This window comes from Aplysia californica, unplaced genomic scaffold, assembly GCF_000002075.1.
Source record: "Aplysia californica isolate F4 #8 unplaced genomic scaffold, AplCal3.0 scaffold00074, whole genome shotgun sequence".
Taxonomy (NCBI): Eukaryota; Metazoa; Mollusca; class Gastropoda; order Aplysiida; family Aplysiidae; genus Aplysia; species Aplysia californica.
Window position 1 is genome coordinate 23,358 of NW_004797344.1, and position 16,289 is coordinate 39,646.

The following is a 16,289-nucleotide window of genomic DNA, read 5'->3' on the forward strand; positions in this document are numbered from 1 at the left end:
GGGGGGTTCACATATATATATGTATACATTAGTACTACATTTAATGTTCATATGTATTTTAATTCTAAAATTGTACAAGAAAATGAAATGTAATGACATCTATGGAATGTATCTTATTCATCTTGATGCCCACGCTGAAAGGAATAGAGAAAAAGACTTTTACTTTTACCTTTGCTTTTGCATTAAAAGTGTCGTAGTTGTAGTGGCCGCCCATGGAGAACACATCTTCCATGCTGTACCAAAACTCGGAGAACCCGTAAAACTCCATAGCGGGATCTATCACCGGCTGGTACACCCCATTGACGGAGCAGGGGGCTTTACTACAGGGGACAGTCTTGTTGATCAGCGGTTCTACCGCGGCCTTGCATTGCGTGAAGTCCCCACCACCAGAGAACACGTGGCCGACACCTGCATCGTCTGTGGTTTTGAGTGTCATGCCCAATGGGAGGCACACATCAGTGATAGGCTGGCTCTCCGTGCCTGCACTGGAAAAGAAGCAACGCAACAATGTAAGTTGTGAGATGTTGGTGTTGTGTTGCTCTCTTAACTCTTTAAGCCCTGAGTTTTTTCTACCGTCTTCCGGAATTTTTTTTACAGTCACCTAAACCTAGTGTACTATGTTTCATTATAACCCCAAAAGCTTGCCTCCAACATCTAAAAAAGGGGAAACAACAGCTTAGTCATTACTAGAGAAACTTGGTTTGGGAATAGTTCCAAAATACAAGCAAAAACAAGTACTAAATAAAATGAAACAGTTGTCACTGGTACTGGATGCTCCCAGCGTCCGATGGGGAACAGGGTTTTTACCGCCGGACGCTCCAAGAGTCCGAAGGGGTTCAAAGAGTTAAGCATTACATCATTACTTTGACAATAGCAAAATGTCACCAAGAACATGGTAGCTTTAATTAAATAGACCCTACCACTGTGCCCATTCCATATATTTTGGTACAGATAATAAGGACAACAAAACAAGTCTTGGTAATATAATGCTCAGACAAAGTGAATAATCAGATACAAAAACAGCTAGTCACCCGAAGAACAACAGCTCTTAGCTGTGCACTTCATGTGTCCATGATTCCAGCTGAGCTTCTTTTATATTCTTTAGCCATCTTTAAATAATTGCTCATTTCAGTGACAAAATAATGGTCATTTTGTGCTGGGAAAAAGCAAGACAGACATACAGACAGCAACAAATGAGAAATAGTAAATATGTAAGACCTACCAGTGGTGCCATCCAGCCTCCTGCTTTTTACAATCACAAGCAAAGAGAGTGTCAATATGGAGAGCTCTGCTGTAAAGCTCCATAAAACACAGAATGGTAAGCTAAAAAGCAGGATGTCAGACTCAAAGTCTGTCTCTGACCAGACCGAGTCAAGTGGGAGGAGAGGTAAGACAACCACTCAAACAACCCAGGCCCAAGAAACTTGTATCAGCGACTGGAATCAGGTTTACCTGCATCACCTTTTAGCATCATAATCATCACTGTCTTTCTTACGCTGCATCAGGGTAGAGGCCAAGAACACTTTCCACCTTTCCCTATCCTGTGCCAGCCTCTCGATATTATTCCGAGTCTTCCCACTTTTCTGTACATCATTCTTTGTAACTTTCCTCCAGGAGTCTTTCCCTTGATCTTAAACCTTGCAGATTCTTTCCAGCATGAAAGTCACGATATCAAGAAACAAACTTTTTCTTCTTCTTTTCTTCCTTGTTCTTAACAGAGACAAACATGAAGTAGCACCTTGACGGGTAAACACATTGTATCATTAAACAAGATGAATGGATCAACGCATGCCACTTGGCTTCCTACCTGTGTCCATCTGCTACAGACTTCTCCACCAACATGGACTTGTATCGGTCAAGTGCAGAATTAGCTCCAAAGCCCAAAAACGTTGTGACGTACACTTTGTACGCGTGCTCTTCATCAGAATCTTGACATCCTAAGTTGAACTTTGACAGCGAAAAGGGTGGGATCCCTTCAGAAGCCTCCTGAGAATATGAATAAGTAGGTGCAAGATCACATGACACAAAGAATTTTTACAATAGAAAGAAGGACAAAGTGGATATTTTGATAACACACAGCACAATTTAACATTTTAATAAAACTGCTTTGAGCAGAAATGAGTCATGACAAATAAATATACAGCATTGTTAGTTATGGAATACCAATGGAAAAAAATGTGACTGATCACCATTTAAGAACATTCACATGCTGGTACAATGGCCATATTGTGCTTTACAGCTGTAACACAAATAACAATAGTGGCAGACAAAGAGATGGAATCAAAATAAAATTTACAAAGTCTCACCCCAGAAACTTCATAAGCTATCTGGACAGATCCACCACCCATGTCCATCATCCCAACAGTTTTCCTTTTTCTGTGCTCACTTGAATCTGTCAAAATAAAAAGGTGACGCAAAATTATGGAGGAGCTAAAGAAAAAAATTATAATTTTGTAATAAAAGCAGCAATCTAAACAAGGTTCGTATGGAAAGACAATTCAATAATGCAGTATCACCTGTTCAGCTTCTTGCCCTTAAGACAGAAAAGCAAAAAAAAAAAGCCCCCCCCCCCCCCCGGACTGTTTTAACGTACGGATTGATCACATTTCTCAGGGTGACTGCAAATCAGGCTTCTCAATTTTCCGGGGGAGGGGGGGGGGGGCAAACCCTTTAGTTAAAAAAACACGGCTTACAAGGCATGAGCATTGAGCATGACGGATCCTGATTCCCCACAAGGCCTGCACCAATGCCTGCTTTGCAGAGAGCTCAAGTAGTAACCAAAATTCTAAAAACTGAAATTTGCTTCCAAGTTCAGTTTTTGTCATCCGGTGTTGCCTTCAACCCCATCTTTCCTCCCCCAAGTGTATCTTTTAAAAAAATCAATTATCCCCTTATTCCGGAGTCCTATATTTCACAGCGCTCAGACTTTGAATGAACTTTGGTGACCCCAACCATTGCTGGCACTCACAAAGTGATGGGAACACGCAGATTCACTGACCAGTCACGATGGCGAGCCCGACAAGACGCTTGTATAACTTTCCATTTTTTCACAGGCGACAGCACTGGACAAATATTGATTTAATTTCTAGGCGACACAACGTTTGGAACGCAAAACCTGCAGGTTAAAAATGTTGTGTTTTCAGGCTATTACTGGCAAATTTCTGGGTGGTAACGAAAGCGAAAGTAGATCTTGATTTTCCCGATCGAGCTTCAGTATCACACATACACTTCCGCTTGCCACCATAGCCGCCTGTTCACGTAAAGCGCACTCTCAGACCTGGAAAAGCCGATATCACTATCGCGACCGGCAAAAATGAACCCATGGATGTTATCGAATTTGGTTTTCAAATCTTCGAGCACTTTTATGTATTTTCCCGGTCTTTCACGGGGCAATTTAAATTTCCTCAAATTCCCGGGGTATTCCCGGGTCTCGCCGATTTTTTAAAAATTTCCCGGGGAACTCCCGGGGCCCGGCAGTCACCCTGATTTTTTCTAAGGAAATATTTTGAGAAAGGCTTTCACGTGTGTCATCAATTTTTTAAAGGGAACCAAAAAATGTCAACAGGACACTAAAAAGGGAGGAATACCATTAGTAAACAGACAACTTACCATGTGATACAGTATGTGAAAATCTGTTTAAGGCATAGTTGATGGCAATCCACGCAAAGACCCCTTCCTGCTTGCCACTGATCACTTCAAAATGATTTTCAAGGGCGATAAAATTGAAATCTTTCTTGATATCGGTTCTGAGATCCGTTAAGATAGCATTTTGTTTCCTGAAAGATAAAAAAAAAAGTAACACAAACAATAATCAATTAAAAGTCTCTTATTCATCAGAGTGCATTTTGTATCTTTGATAAAGAGCATATAATTAAGCGATTCAGACTGCAGCGTTGCTCACAGTGGCTGACTGTCTCCTGCGTTTTGACGCAGAGCAACTTAGAGCGGCTCTTATCTATTGCTCCCTTTCTTCACATCATTTTCCCCTCTTCTTTTCTCCTTACTACTTACATTTCAACCCTTTTTTTCTTGTGTAATTGAATAGTATTTTTTATTCTGAACATTTCTATACGCCACAAAAAGGGTTTTATCAAATTTAGATACTTATTATCTTATCTTTTTGTGAGCCCACCCGTGAGGTCACAAAGCGGTCATAAATTATTCGTGTTCCGAATCAAAATTACCTGCGGGCTGAATCCGTTAATATGAAATTTATCTTTGCAAATTTGATAAAATAGCCACTGATAAAGGTTGAAATCATTTATAGTTTACTGTTGTTCTATCGATTTGAATTAAGTTACAATTAGTTTTTTAATATTGAGCAAAGAAAAAAAGAAGGAAAAGAAAACAACTATGCTAGGACCCTTGTGCAAGAAACGATACAGAATACAAACATTCACATGATATAAATGTCAGGCAGTAAAAGCATCCTAGGAATCTTCTTGAAAAATATGTTTCCCAACATCACACAGCAGCACAAGGGCAAACTTACTTTTCTGGAAGCATTCTCATCCCTGCTGTTGCCATGACATACAAAAATGTCTCCGAGTACTTCTTCGATGGGATATACTGCTGGGCAAACAACAGTAAGTCTTTAATATGGTCACTTGCAGCATCTGGATTATCCTCAAAAGAGGACAAGCCTGAAAAAAGAAGAGAGAATTAGACATTTTGGTTCTTAATTTTCTTACGACAATGAAGTTGTATTTTAATACCAAAAAACATGCCTTAATGCTTTCAGTTTATTCAAACACTTAAGGACAAATAAAAGTGTATCATGTTCCCAACTGGAATTAGTTCCATGAAAAATAACTCTACGACTATCAGATAACAAAGGAGAAAAGAAAACAATAACTCACAGTTCAGATGCCTTGGCACATCCTCACCCTCCTCCTTCCCCTCTATGAAAATATTTTTTAAAGTTAGTTTTTTTTCCAAAAACAGGAATTTAGAAAACTTTTGTTTCGTTTGTTTGAGTAAAGAGAAGCACATCAACACGCCCATAAAAAGTTGTAACAATGCAAAGAACAAGTAAGCTAGTTCAAAGTAGCAAGCCTTTTTACTTTAAGCTTTAATGATATTAAAAGGCAATCACCTGGAGAAACTTTCTTTTCAACTAATTTTCCACTGGAATCATGAAGCTGTTGGATGCTGAGTAAATCACTTGGATTTCCTGAATGTTGGGGCCAAAAGTAGACGTAGACTCTACTGCCACTGCTGCCACAGTCAATCACAATGGCATACTGCAACCCTTCTTTTTCTTCTATATTTCTTGCTCCAGATAATTTGAACATTCCTGTGATGGGCAGCAGAAACAGCAGTCCAATAACGAGAGCAGCTATGACGAATACAATACGCCAAAAGGTGTAGATACTGCTGCCTTGTGGCGAAATGCCTGGGCAATTGAGGTAAATTCTGTAATCAAAGAAAAGGACATAAAATGTCAAATTTCAATTTATATTATATTTTGACTGACATGGCATCCAATATCAATTCTTCTAATATTCTTTAGGATGTGGAACCCTTTCCTTGCTTTTTAAAGTTCAACCTGGAACCGTGCAATACAGACAGGACACCTGACTAGATTCTTCTACATTAACCTAAAAGCCTGAGACTTTCTGTTTCATATATTATAAAGAACTTAGTCAGTCATGTTTGTAAGTTCATTCAACTGGATCATCCACAATCATTTTAATTTAACCTTCAGGCAGAATATGTTTGGTCTTTATAAATTGTTTAAACTTCATTCCCCAGCGATGTTCACAGTAATCAAAATCAAATCTAACACTGTCAACTAAAATATGTATCATGTGTTAAAGCTAGGGTTAGGGTTTGAGGTAGGGTTAGGGTTAAGGTTTTTAAAAAAGTTAAGGGTAGAAGGCTAAGTTAGGGTTAGGGTTAGAAGGTCTCCTTTATTTTCAATGTGTTTGTTAGGTTGGTCCCTCATTACCGAAGTCCTTCTAAAGTTACTACATAATTATGGTAGGAGTAATATAGCCTAGTAGTTTGAATTTGCGACGAATTTAAAGTCATTCTTGAAAAAAAAAATGGTATGATACAGATTTAGATTAGATAAATATCTTCTAGGTTTAACGTACGTTAATTACTATTAGCAATTTTAGTATAGAGGTTCTTTAACCCTATCCGAACGTCCTGTGGTCATTTTGTACCCCCCCCCCCCTCGGTTGTATTCTTCACATTTTAGAATACTTCTTGTGCGAAGATCTCTTTGTGCGACTTTCAGTATTCGAAGTGATTATTCGGACGCGAGTCCGAATATGAAAAAATGTTATTCGGACTCTGATTCTTGTCCAGCATGACATCACTTCCGACTTCCTGTGACTCGTGAATCCGGCTTCCTGTCCTGCCTCACTCGTGACTCGCCTCAGGCTGGGTAGAGACCGGGATCACTTCGGGCAAAAAGGCGTTTTGTGCAGGAGCCGAGTTTTAATCTTATGATGAATTTGAGGCCGGCCTGAAAAGTTATAGCGCTTCTAATACATGTTTATTTGTCAAGAGGTCATCAGAAGCAATTAAAGATGGCTCGTTAGCGTGTGTCGGGGTCGGATGGGCGGCCTCCACACGTGTGGCTGTGTGCGTGTCGGGGAGGGTGGTGGGGGGGCACTATCGGTCCGGGCTTTGAACGTCGCATATGCGTCAGTCTTTTCCCCCCCGGCAACTGATCATTATTACAATAATAAGCTAGTCTTGACGTAGATCTACGTAATGAATTGTGCGCTGGTCTTAGGAATCAAAAGTTGCCGTATGCTCAGCTCTACACAGCAACACAACTTTTTCTTGGTAAACAATCGATATGACACAGGCTTGTGTATTTGAACGAATCAGTCTTCTTTTTTTTTACACAGCTCATAATATGCAGGTGCTAGGTGGTCTGCTAATCTTCAATTGTACCTTTTTCTACAACAAAGAAAGTGGGAAACGTGGGGGGGCGCGTATCAATGAGGCGGCGGGCATTGGATCGGCAGATAAGGTGTGGGGTAAACTAAAAAATGGCGGAAAATTGGAAGCACTGAACGTTAGATCTATAGAACGAAGACACTTCCTTTTTTCCGGACCCGAGTCCGAATAACATTTTTTCATATTCGGACTCGAGTCCGAATAACGACAGCCTTCAGTATTTCTCAAAAAATCATTTTGACAGACTGCTACTGCTATGCAAAGCGTGCATATTCGATTAACGAGTAAATTTCATCTTTAAAATAGAAAGTGGTGGCACAGAGTTCCCCTCGTCGTATGGATACGATAGTAAAACACTGCGTACGGATAGGTTAAGAGACTGGACCTCTGAGCTTTAACGGCCATCTCCGAAAGCACGAGCCCAGTGTCAAATTCCTGTGTAAAGTGCCTTTCCTAAGGACACAACATTAGACCGAGCTGAGACTTGAGCCTCCAAACCCGTAATATCCCGAATATGAGTCCGGTCTAACCACTAGATTAGATTCTAGGGCGATTGTTAAGGATGCCGCGTTTAATTCTGATGTGTGTTTTTCATAGCCTCAGGCATGTTTTGCTTTGGTCCCTACCCCTAACCCTGGAAAATGTACATCGGAATAAAACGCGGGAATCTTAACAATCTCCTATTCTAGACCAAAGTCATTCGTGTAAAAAGTAAAAACGGAGAGTCTACGTACACGGTCATGTAGTCTCAGGGTCACGTACACGGTAACCGGGCAAGTAGCCTCCTAAATATCTACGTACACGGTAACCTGGCACCTCTAGCCTCAGTTTCTACGTACACGATAACTGAGCATGTAGTCTCAGTGTCACGTACACGGTAACCGGACATGCAAGTAATCTCAGGGTCACGTACACTAAGGCCGCGGTAAGCCTTAGACTAAGGCAGGCTAAGGCATAATAAGACATAAGAAGGCTAAACTTAAAGTTAAGTGTACTGTAAGGCTTCTCTAGACTTTTGATCTAGATTTATAGATCTAAGTCTAGTCTCTAGAATCTAGATCGAGATTCTAGGATCTCGACTCTAGATCTAGATCTAGATTAGATCTACAAAATCAAGATATCTAGATCTAGATTAGGCTAGTCTAGATCTAGAATCTAGATTATATAGATCTAGATGTAGATCTAGATCTATCTAGATCTAGATCTATATAGATATCTAGATCTAGATATCTAGATCTAGATCTAGATCTAGATCTAGAATAGATTTTATTAGAGAATTATTTTGTAGATTCTACAGTTTCTACCGACTCACCGAGCCATTTTTAGACTTTCCATACAATTCAATAAATTTCTTCAGAATTAGTTTCACTTTCAAATGAATTCATCGGATGAGGCCCATGTTTGTGACTAAAAAATCTCAGGCATTTCTAAAGAGGGTGGCAGCCTGACACACCCTTGACTGTGCGGGGTCGGCAGTAGACGTGTACGTTTCCTTCGCAGCTGACAATGATCCCAGTAACCCAGTCGAACAACACATCACAAACGGAAAAGGAAAGTTGTTTTACGACATGTTCCTCTTTGCAGCTACCGCAAACAAAATCCGTTGGGAGGTCTTATTGAATTTTACTTGAACAAGGGCAAAGGTTAGTCTCTATGAACTTTGACCGTGCGTTGAAAGTCGAAATTGTCTGATGTTATTGCCCGGCAGCCCGGTAGCCAAGATCAGTCAACTATCAAGCAGTTGTGTTACAGTTTCTGTGCATTCACGGCAATTTTCTTTCGCTTCATTTCTTTATATCACGATTGATTGACGAGGCAGTTGATGGTATTGGTATCAGATAAAACAACTTAGCCTAGATTATATGTTTTCTTTTTAGACTTCGTTCAAAGTCTAAATAGATTCTATTAATTTCCTTTTATTAGCCTACTTTCATCTCTCATGTAATCACTTGATTCGTTGTTGTAAAAGTGGCAACACGACAGGCATGAGAATCTTCTTTCCACATTACAGTACGCTGTAGTGTAGTAGTAGGGCCAACCATTTGAGCCATTTCAGATCAGACCAGGTATAATAAGTCAGACTTATTGTGAGTGTGCCCTTAGCTTATAGTAGACTCAGGATGATCTTAATTATTTTAAGTAGATCTAATTATCTGTCAGTGTTGCTGTAGTAGTGTAGTGTAACTAGGCGAATCACGCGCTGAGCGAAAAAATAACAATTATTGAAAGATAGAAGAACAGGAGCCTATAAAAAGCTACATTATATCCTCAGTCTCCGTCAAAAATACAATAGCAACTTTTAGTGAATCACTGACAATCATGGGTGTGGATTCTGATTTCATGGACAATCTCGTGAAGTTTAATTCATCTGCAAGTGGGCGTGATAAACTTTTCAGGTAAACTCTTCTTCTTGTGCTCTTTGTTACCTTTCTTTGACTTTGACAACTTGTACCAGTGAATATATGAAGAGAGATCAACAGAGTGGTATCTGTAAAGTAGGTCACTACGTAGTACAGCAGTCTCCGCCTAAACACACGCCATACTAAAAAACGCTTTGCTCAAACGCATGCTTTGGTCTGTCAGCATATAATAGGTTTTTTGAGAGTGCTATATAATTTAGATGTACAAATGCACGTTCACTTCTAAACGCATCATGCTTCAATACGTGAAACACGCCGACAGGTAAAGCTTGACAAGGAGAAATTTTCACAACAACCTATACAGCTCTTGCATAAGACAGGTCTATACCGGATATTTGGCGAGACTGCCCCTCACGCAGAACAAAGAGAATATAATGGACAGAGTTAGTTTTCACACCCAACTTTCCACAGACCCAAATCTTGGACTGGTCGGGTGATGTTGGAAGGGGGGGGGGGAGACGACAACTGAAATGCCTTTTGATTAGTCACTCGAAATGGGTCTTTCAGAGAATGTTTTTATGACTATGTGTTTCTGTGACTGATATGTTTACTTATTAGGCTTATGATGCGCAACATGCGTGAATGCTGTAGTAGAACACTAGAGAGGCTTGTTGATGATTGAAGTTTTTGTCAAGTAATCAGCTGCTTTCGAAGACCGTATCGTTCTACGAATTACAAGAGAAAAGTCTCTCAGAATGTCTGATTTTGATGTCATCCATGTATAGAGCATTGCATAAGTGGATATGCGCTATATAAATGCAATCCATTATTATTATACATATGTATAGTTGAAATAGATGAAAGGCAGTCGGGAGTGGCCATGGAAGTTGGAAAGCCGTGTGGCTGAGCACTTTTCCCTCTAGCACTATCACCACCAGTGTCCATTTATCTGTTCCCGACATTTTATAAGTGCATTATATGTAGTACAGTTAGTCCGTCTTTCTGCTCCCCCACCCATTCAACGCCTTTGTATTTCTTTCCTTTATAATTCATAACCGCAGTCGGGGAATCCATATAAAAACAGTCACGTGTTGCCACTTAATCAACCAAAGTGACCCGCTCCCCGAAGGGAGGTCAGTAAAATACCCACTAAATTAAAAGTAGGAGAGTCTGCGATCTGCGAATGTGGACACGGCCAAGAGGATGTCAACCTTATCCTTCAGCGCTGCCTGCGCTACACCACCTTTCGTACACAGGCGTGGCAGAATGTGACTCCTCTTGAGAGAAAGCTCTATGGCAGTCTCTCAGATTTGAAGTGGACTGCACAGTTTGTGCGCGACCTTGGACTGACTGTCTAGCTGCTGTCATCAAGAATGAGGAAGAAACTAAAATATCAAGGAAATGAGATGAGTGCATCCTTTCCTCCCTTTGCGCAGGTCATGGCAACGCACACTCCGTAACACCCGCTAAGGAGCCTTCCTGAGCACTCTGTGCGTTTAAGCGGAGACTTTTGTACAGACTACATGCTAAATTTTTAGTTTTAGATTAGGAAAGAATTCCGTAATTGACCACTTTGAAATAAAGTGTTAGGGTCAGGGTTAACACTGAAGGCTAGGGTTGGTTTGGGTTAGGATCTAGATCTCTTCTTTATTGTGTTTGTTAGGGGTGGCTGATGGTTGCTCATTACGGAAGTCCTTCCTCACTTACATGTTGAACTTGCTGTCCATAGTGGTCACCTGTACCAACCAGCCGCTGTACCATGAAACCCTTGCGTTTTTCTTATATTTTTCACCTATCCATGGTGTTCATTATCATAGTGGCTCCTGTCCAATATGACCTTGAGACAATTAGGTCTCAAAACCTGCTCCTAGTCGTAGCAGTCGCTTGATACAATAAGTTTTCTGCCTATTCATCCTCAGGCTTAGCGTGTAGCTTATTCAATCAATCAATGCACAAAGGCGTTAGATTTAGCAGTCGGTTGCCTAATTAGACCAGGTTTGTAAAAATACTACAATCTCTCAAAGGAAAAGATTTCTTTGTGCAAAAAAAATATTAGCCTTCACCTAAACGCACAGTGGCACAGTGCTCGGGAGGGCTCCTTGGCCTGTGCTTACATGAACCTGTACAAAGGGAGGAAGGGACGCAACCATATCATTTCCTTGATATTTTAGTGAGGGTCATTTTGGCTGATAATGTGATGAAACGTGTCTGTTTTGTGAAGGATTCCCCGACTGTGTTTATGAATTATGAATACAAAGGCGTTGAATGAAGGAGGGGAAAAGCAGAAAGACGGACTCAGTGTATTGAATATATACGCTAATTAATGTCAGGAACTGACAAGAGGAAACTACTATTGGTAATAGTCATAGAAGTAAAAGCGCTCAGCCATGTGGCTTTCCAAGTGAACACTCCCGACTGCCTGTCATCTATTGCAGCTGGGTAAATGCATTGATGGCTGCAGAGTCAGACACTCCGAGAGACTTTTCTCTTGTGATTCGTTGAACAAGAACATTGTTCTTCAAGTGCAACTGATTGCTTCTCAAATCTCTAAAATCCTACAGAGGCCTATCTAGTGTTCTACAGCATTCTCATACATGTTGCACATCACATTACGTATGCTGTCACTCAAACACCAGTCAGAAACCTTCTCTCAAAGATGCATTTCGAATGACATATCAAAAGATATTTCAGTCTCCCCCCTCAACATTCACTTGACCTGTCCTAGACCTATTGTCTGAGGAAAGTTAGGTGTGAAAACGCTCTCCATCACTCTCTTTGTTCTGTGTGAAGGGGAATTCTCACCAAATATCTGGTTGTCCGGTCTTGTCTTAGGCAAGCTGTGTAGGCTGTAGCGCACATTTCCCCATGTCAAGCTTTACCTGTTGGTGTGTTTCGCGGATCCAAGCGTGCGTGAAGAAGTGACCGTGCGTTTGTACACATCTGAATTGTAAAATAGCAAAAATCCTGTCAAATGACGAAAGTGTGCATTTGAGCAGAGGGTGCTTTTGTATGGCATCTGTTTATACAGAGACTACTGTAGCTGAATGTGAATCTGCAATAAGTTTTAAGTTTGATAAAATGCATTTATTAGAAGCTGTATGCTGAATACAAACTCTGACAAAAAGCGTTCGTCATCATATGGTCCTCATGCTTCGCAAGGCATGACGAATGCCGTATGTCATAGCGACAATTTGTTTCCTTTACCATGATGAACTGCCCTGGACATATTATTAGTCATAAAGGTGTTAAGTTGACACTACTGTACCTGTAATGGTATCATGTCAAATGAATAAAATGGCAAAGATGTGGGCAGTGTTTGGTGAATTTTTATATTTGATGAATATTTTGTTTCTCTCCTGGAGATATCAGGTCGAGATTTAACATTATCAAAGATTTATACTTGTAATGGTAATTTTACAAACTAATTGATGCTGTTTCCTCAGGCTAGTTCAGTACTGCACCAAGTTCAGCTGGTGGTATCTAGAGAAGGCTGGAGTGCATGCCGAAGCGATTGCTCGTCTGCAGAAGCTAAGCAGTTCTCTAAGCACAACAAGAAAATGTGAGTTTTGTTGTATGCTCTCATTTTTAAAGTGCTGAGTATTTTAAAAAAGAAGGACCCACTTAATTTACAGGACAACAACGCAGTCATCGTTAGACTATTTCAACAAAACTTTGAACTACTGAAGTTCAATTTTGGGGACGTCGCATTTGTCAATCTGAAGAAAAATCAACATGTTAAAAAACGTTAATTTTTAAAATTAATCCAGATTTGAGTGAAATGGAAAACTGTGCAACTTCTTAAAAACCAAATAATTATTTGTGTGTATTTGTGCATTGAAGAAAAAATTAGATAAATAAAATTGTCATCGAAATAAATTGGTTATAATTTAAATTGTATTTTCCAGGTGTGTACCATTTCTCTCTTGACAAGCTCGAATAGGATGCCATTTGAAATTTTGAATAACTCAGTGGCATATTTCTGAGCAAATTCTTTAGAGATTTTGTTCACATAAAGTTTCAACTGTTAGATTGTTTGTGGGTTGTTTCTGTTAATTCTCGGTCTGTCAAAAAAAAAACCCCAAAGAAAATAATTGAGGGGGTTCAAGTTGAGAGAATGTGGTGACCATTAAAAATTTATTTGTAAGCTTTCAGCTTATAAATAAAGTATTTCCCAAACCTTACTTGCAACGATACAAGGCCCACTCTTGACATATGGGATGTGGCCCCATATCCTATGGAACGAGGCCTCCTCAACAGCAACCTTCTCCTCCCCTGATTTTTTATTCACAACTTTCCCGGCATCAGAATGGGCAGATCATGGCTCTGTAGCTGAATGTTTTTAAGAAGTAAGGTTTTGAGTTTTGTACCCAGCTTTTTTGGAATTTTTAAAACTTGATGTCTGTCGAACATGTCAACTGATTTCCTTCATATCATGTTTAGAAATTTTATGTCCCCTTGGTTGGATTTTGTCTGTCCAGAGTTTTGTTGTAATTAATACAAATATGGCTGAGTTATTGCCCTTGGGTTCTTTTTTTTTGTTAGACACAGTGTACAAGTAGTTTTTTTCATTGAGAACAATATTTTGTTCCAAGTTAACATGATGACTGATTGAAAGGGGATTCAGCAATCCTTGTCCTGTATATGATCTTTATGTGTGAAAAGACAAGCCGACATATTTTCCTCTTCAGAACAGAGAAATAACATTCTGATTTCTAAAGACAAGTTCTGTGAAATCTTTAAAATTGACTTGTTAAAGATATGACAACATTTTCACCACAATGCAATATCCTTAGATGAATTTGGCCCTCATTGAGAGGTCAGTGTTATAGTTAAATATGAAACAAACGAAGCATCAAATAATGTAGAATGACTTTTTTGTATATATATATATATATATATATATATATATATATATATATATATATATATATATGGTCAGTGTCATTCCACAAATGCCAAAGTCATTTATATTGTAAGTTTTGAGAAAATGAAATTAAGAAAAAAAAATCGCTTAAATTTCAGAACCGTGACTTGGGCACTTGTTATTATTGATTAAAAACTAAGAAGTCAATAATGAAAAAACAAAGCTGTACTGTAATGTAAATGTAAAATACACCCCTTAATGTCTCAATTCAAATAATGGCTTTGTCTTAGAAATCACCAGAGACTGATTTGGGCTATTGTGGAATGACGCTTATGAAAATAATTTCTCAGTGAACTGACTTCTTGTTTATTTTGTTTTTCAGTTCTTCGACTCGGCAAGAGTGTGGACTTTATGCATGGGGCTCTTCGCAGCATCCACCTGACTGACTCTGTGTTACGCTACACAATAACTTTGTCAAAGCTGAATCAGGCTGTTTATTTGTTGTTTGACCATATAATATGGGCAGGTCGTGTTGGGCTGGCTATGATAGACAAAGACAAGTGGAGCAAACTGTCGGCTCAGTTCTGGATTGTGACTCTGATACTGAACCTCGTCCGAGATATTTATGAAATTTGCATTGTGTTATCAAGTGAACTGAAGGCTCGCACAGAAAGATCTTCAAGAAGTTTGTATAAAAATGGTTTATCTGATCATAAGACTGCTAGTAAACCCATTCTTACAAATTCACAGCTGGTCAAGAAATGTGTGGAAGAGAATAAGCCACTTTTCCTGGATCTTGTGAAAAACTTGAGTGACCTTGTCCTGCCTTTAGAAGCCCTTGGACATGTCAAAGCATCTCCAGGAGTGCAGGGTCTTGTGGGAACAATTTCTTCAGTTATTGGTGTCTGGCAATCATGGAACCCCTTGCTCCGTTTGGTGCCTTCGTAGAATTCAGAAAATTGATTCCGACTAAAATATGTGCAAAGAAGTCAAGTTCGACATGGAGCGAAGTACAGCTGAACTGAAATAAAAAGTGAATCCAAATTTTGTGATATAAAAATTTCAGTGTCTGGTTTTGTTGATCCATTAAGAATGTCAAATTTGTACTGCCCGTCTAATAATTTTAAAATTGAAAAGATTCAATAATTTATGTTGAGCTAGGTAATTGGTGTTGTACAAAGGGGATCCCACTTAAATCGAAATCTGTGGGACCATCAGATTTTCTTTGGATATGTCATGTTTTTGGGTATTGCCTGGAACAATGCCACTCCGGTGTCTTCACGGCTTCTACTTTTCTTCATTTTCGTCAAGGAGGGCTGGAAAAACTCTACGTTTTTTACTGTTTCATTTTCTTTTCCCGTCCCAGCAATAATTGTCAACAACATAACCATTCTGTTCTTATTTAGATTCAGAAAATAATGAGACAGAACTATTATAATTGTAATGATTTGAGATATTGTGCTTTATCTGCCAACTCTCATTGTCCCAGGGTTTGAGTGTATACTGTATAAATAAGTATGATAAATAGAAAGAGGGTTTGAGACCAAATGGAAAGACAAAAGGATTTTGTCTCTCTTTCTCCATGTTTTTGTCTCTCTCTCTCTCTCTCTCTCTATTTGTGTGTGTGTGCGTGCGTGCCTGCTTGTGTGTGTGTATGTGTTTGTGTGTGCAAAGTGAAATTTAAAACTACACGTATGTTATATCAACTTGTCAAATGCATACTGCATACTGCCTGAAAGTACAACATAAGGATGGAGCTGGAGAGGTGGGGTGGAGGAGGAGGGAGCAAACCGTCGACAAACAGTAGTTCATAGAGTGGTGTATGGGAGAAAGGGAGATTATCATTATTACTGCTCAGCTGTGGAATTGGTACTTTCTGCCATGTGTGGTGTGTACCTGTGGCGATCAGTTTTCCGGCCATGTTGCGGGGGGAAAATTTATGTTAATAAGGACAGTACAACAGCTGGTTGTTTACGAGGGGCAGATCAAATATTATATTATTTATGTTTTCTTTTTTGTACAAAACCTGGGGGCAGGGCTGGTTGTATTGTCTAAGGGGGATAAAATGAGGTCTGACTGTACTCACTCGATGACGATATGCGCTTTTATGTGAAATGAATGAGGCTTACCACCTGCCAATGCTTTCT

The 16,289-nt window shown here is 39.6% G+C and overlaps 2 protein-coding genes across 3 annotated transcripts in view; one reads left to right on the forward strand and one right to left on the reverse strand.

The window, feature by feature from the left end:
- LOC101848734 (ectonucleoside triphosphate diphosphohydrolase 7) overlaps positions 1-8,453 on the reverse strand; it is a 13,364-nt gene extending 4,911 nt beyond the window's left edge. The window contains exons 1-7 of the mRNA XM_005094009.3: positions 8,231-8,453; positions 5,096-5,415; positions 4,493-4,643; positions 3,610-3,776; positions 2,307-2,392; positions 1,808-1,986; positions 170-485 (exon numbers count right to left, since the gene is read on the reverse strand). Of these exons, the coding sequence (XP_005094066.1) occupies positions 170-485; positions 1,808-1,986; positions 2,307-2,392; positions 3,610-3,776; positions 4,493-4,643; positions 5,096-5,415; positions 8,231-8,253 (1,242 nt within the window). The 5' untranslated portion in view covers positions 8,254-8,453. The remainder of the gene's footprint in view (positions 1-169; positions 486-1,807; positions 1,987-2,306; positions 2,393-3,609; positions 3,777-4,492; positions 4,644-5,095; positions 5,416-8,230) is intronic.
- A 205-nt stretch (positions 8,454-8,658) lies between these two features.
- LOC101848954 (peroxisomal membrane protein 11B) lies at positions 8,659-15,278 on the forward strand. 2 transcript variants are annotated; one of them, XM_005094011.3, is made up of 4 exons: positions 8,659-8,743; positions 9,191-9,314; positions 12,722-12,837; positions 14,525-15,278. In XM_005094011.3, the coding sequence occupies exons 2-4, from the start codon at positions 9,238-9,240 to the stop codon at positions 15,088-15,090; spliced, it is 759 nt and encodes a 252-aa protein (XP_005094068.1). In that variant the 5' UTR covers positions 8,659-8,743; positions 9,191-9,237; the 3' UTR covers positions 15,091-15,278. The 2 variants fall into 2 exon arrangements, with proteins under 2 accessions (XP_005094068.1, XP_005094067.1); XM_005094010.3 differs by lacking the exon at positions 8,659-8,743 and having other exon boundaries at positions 8,759-9,314.
- Positions 15,279-16,289: the final 1,011 nt, after the last annotated feature.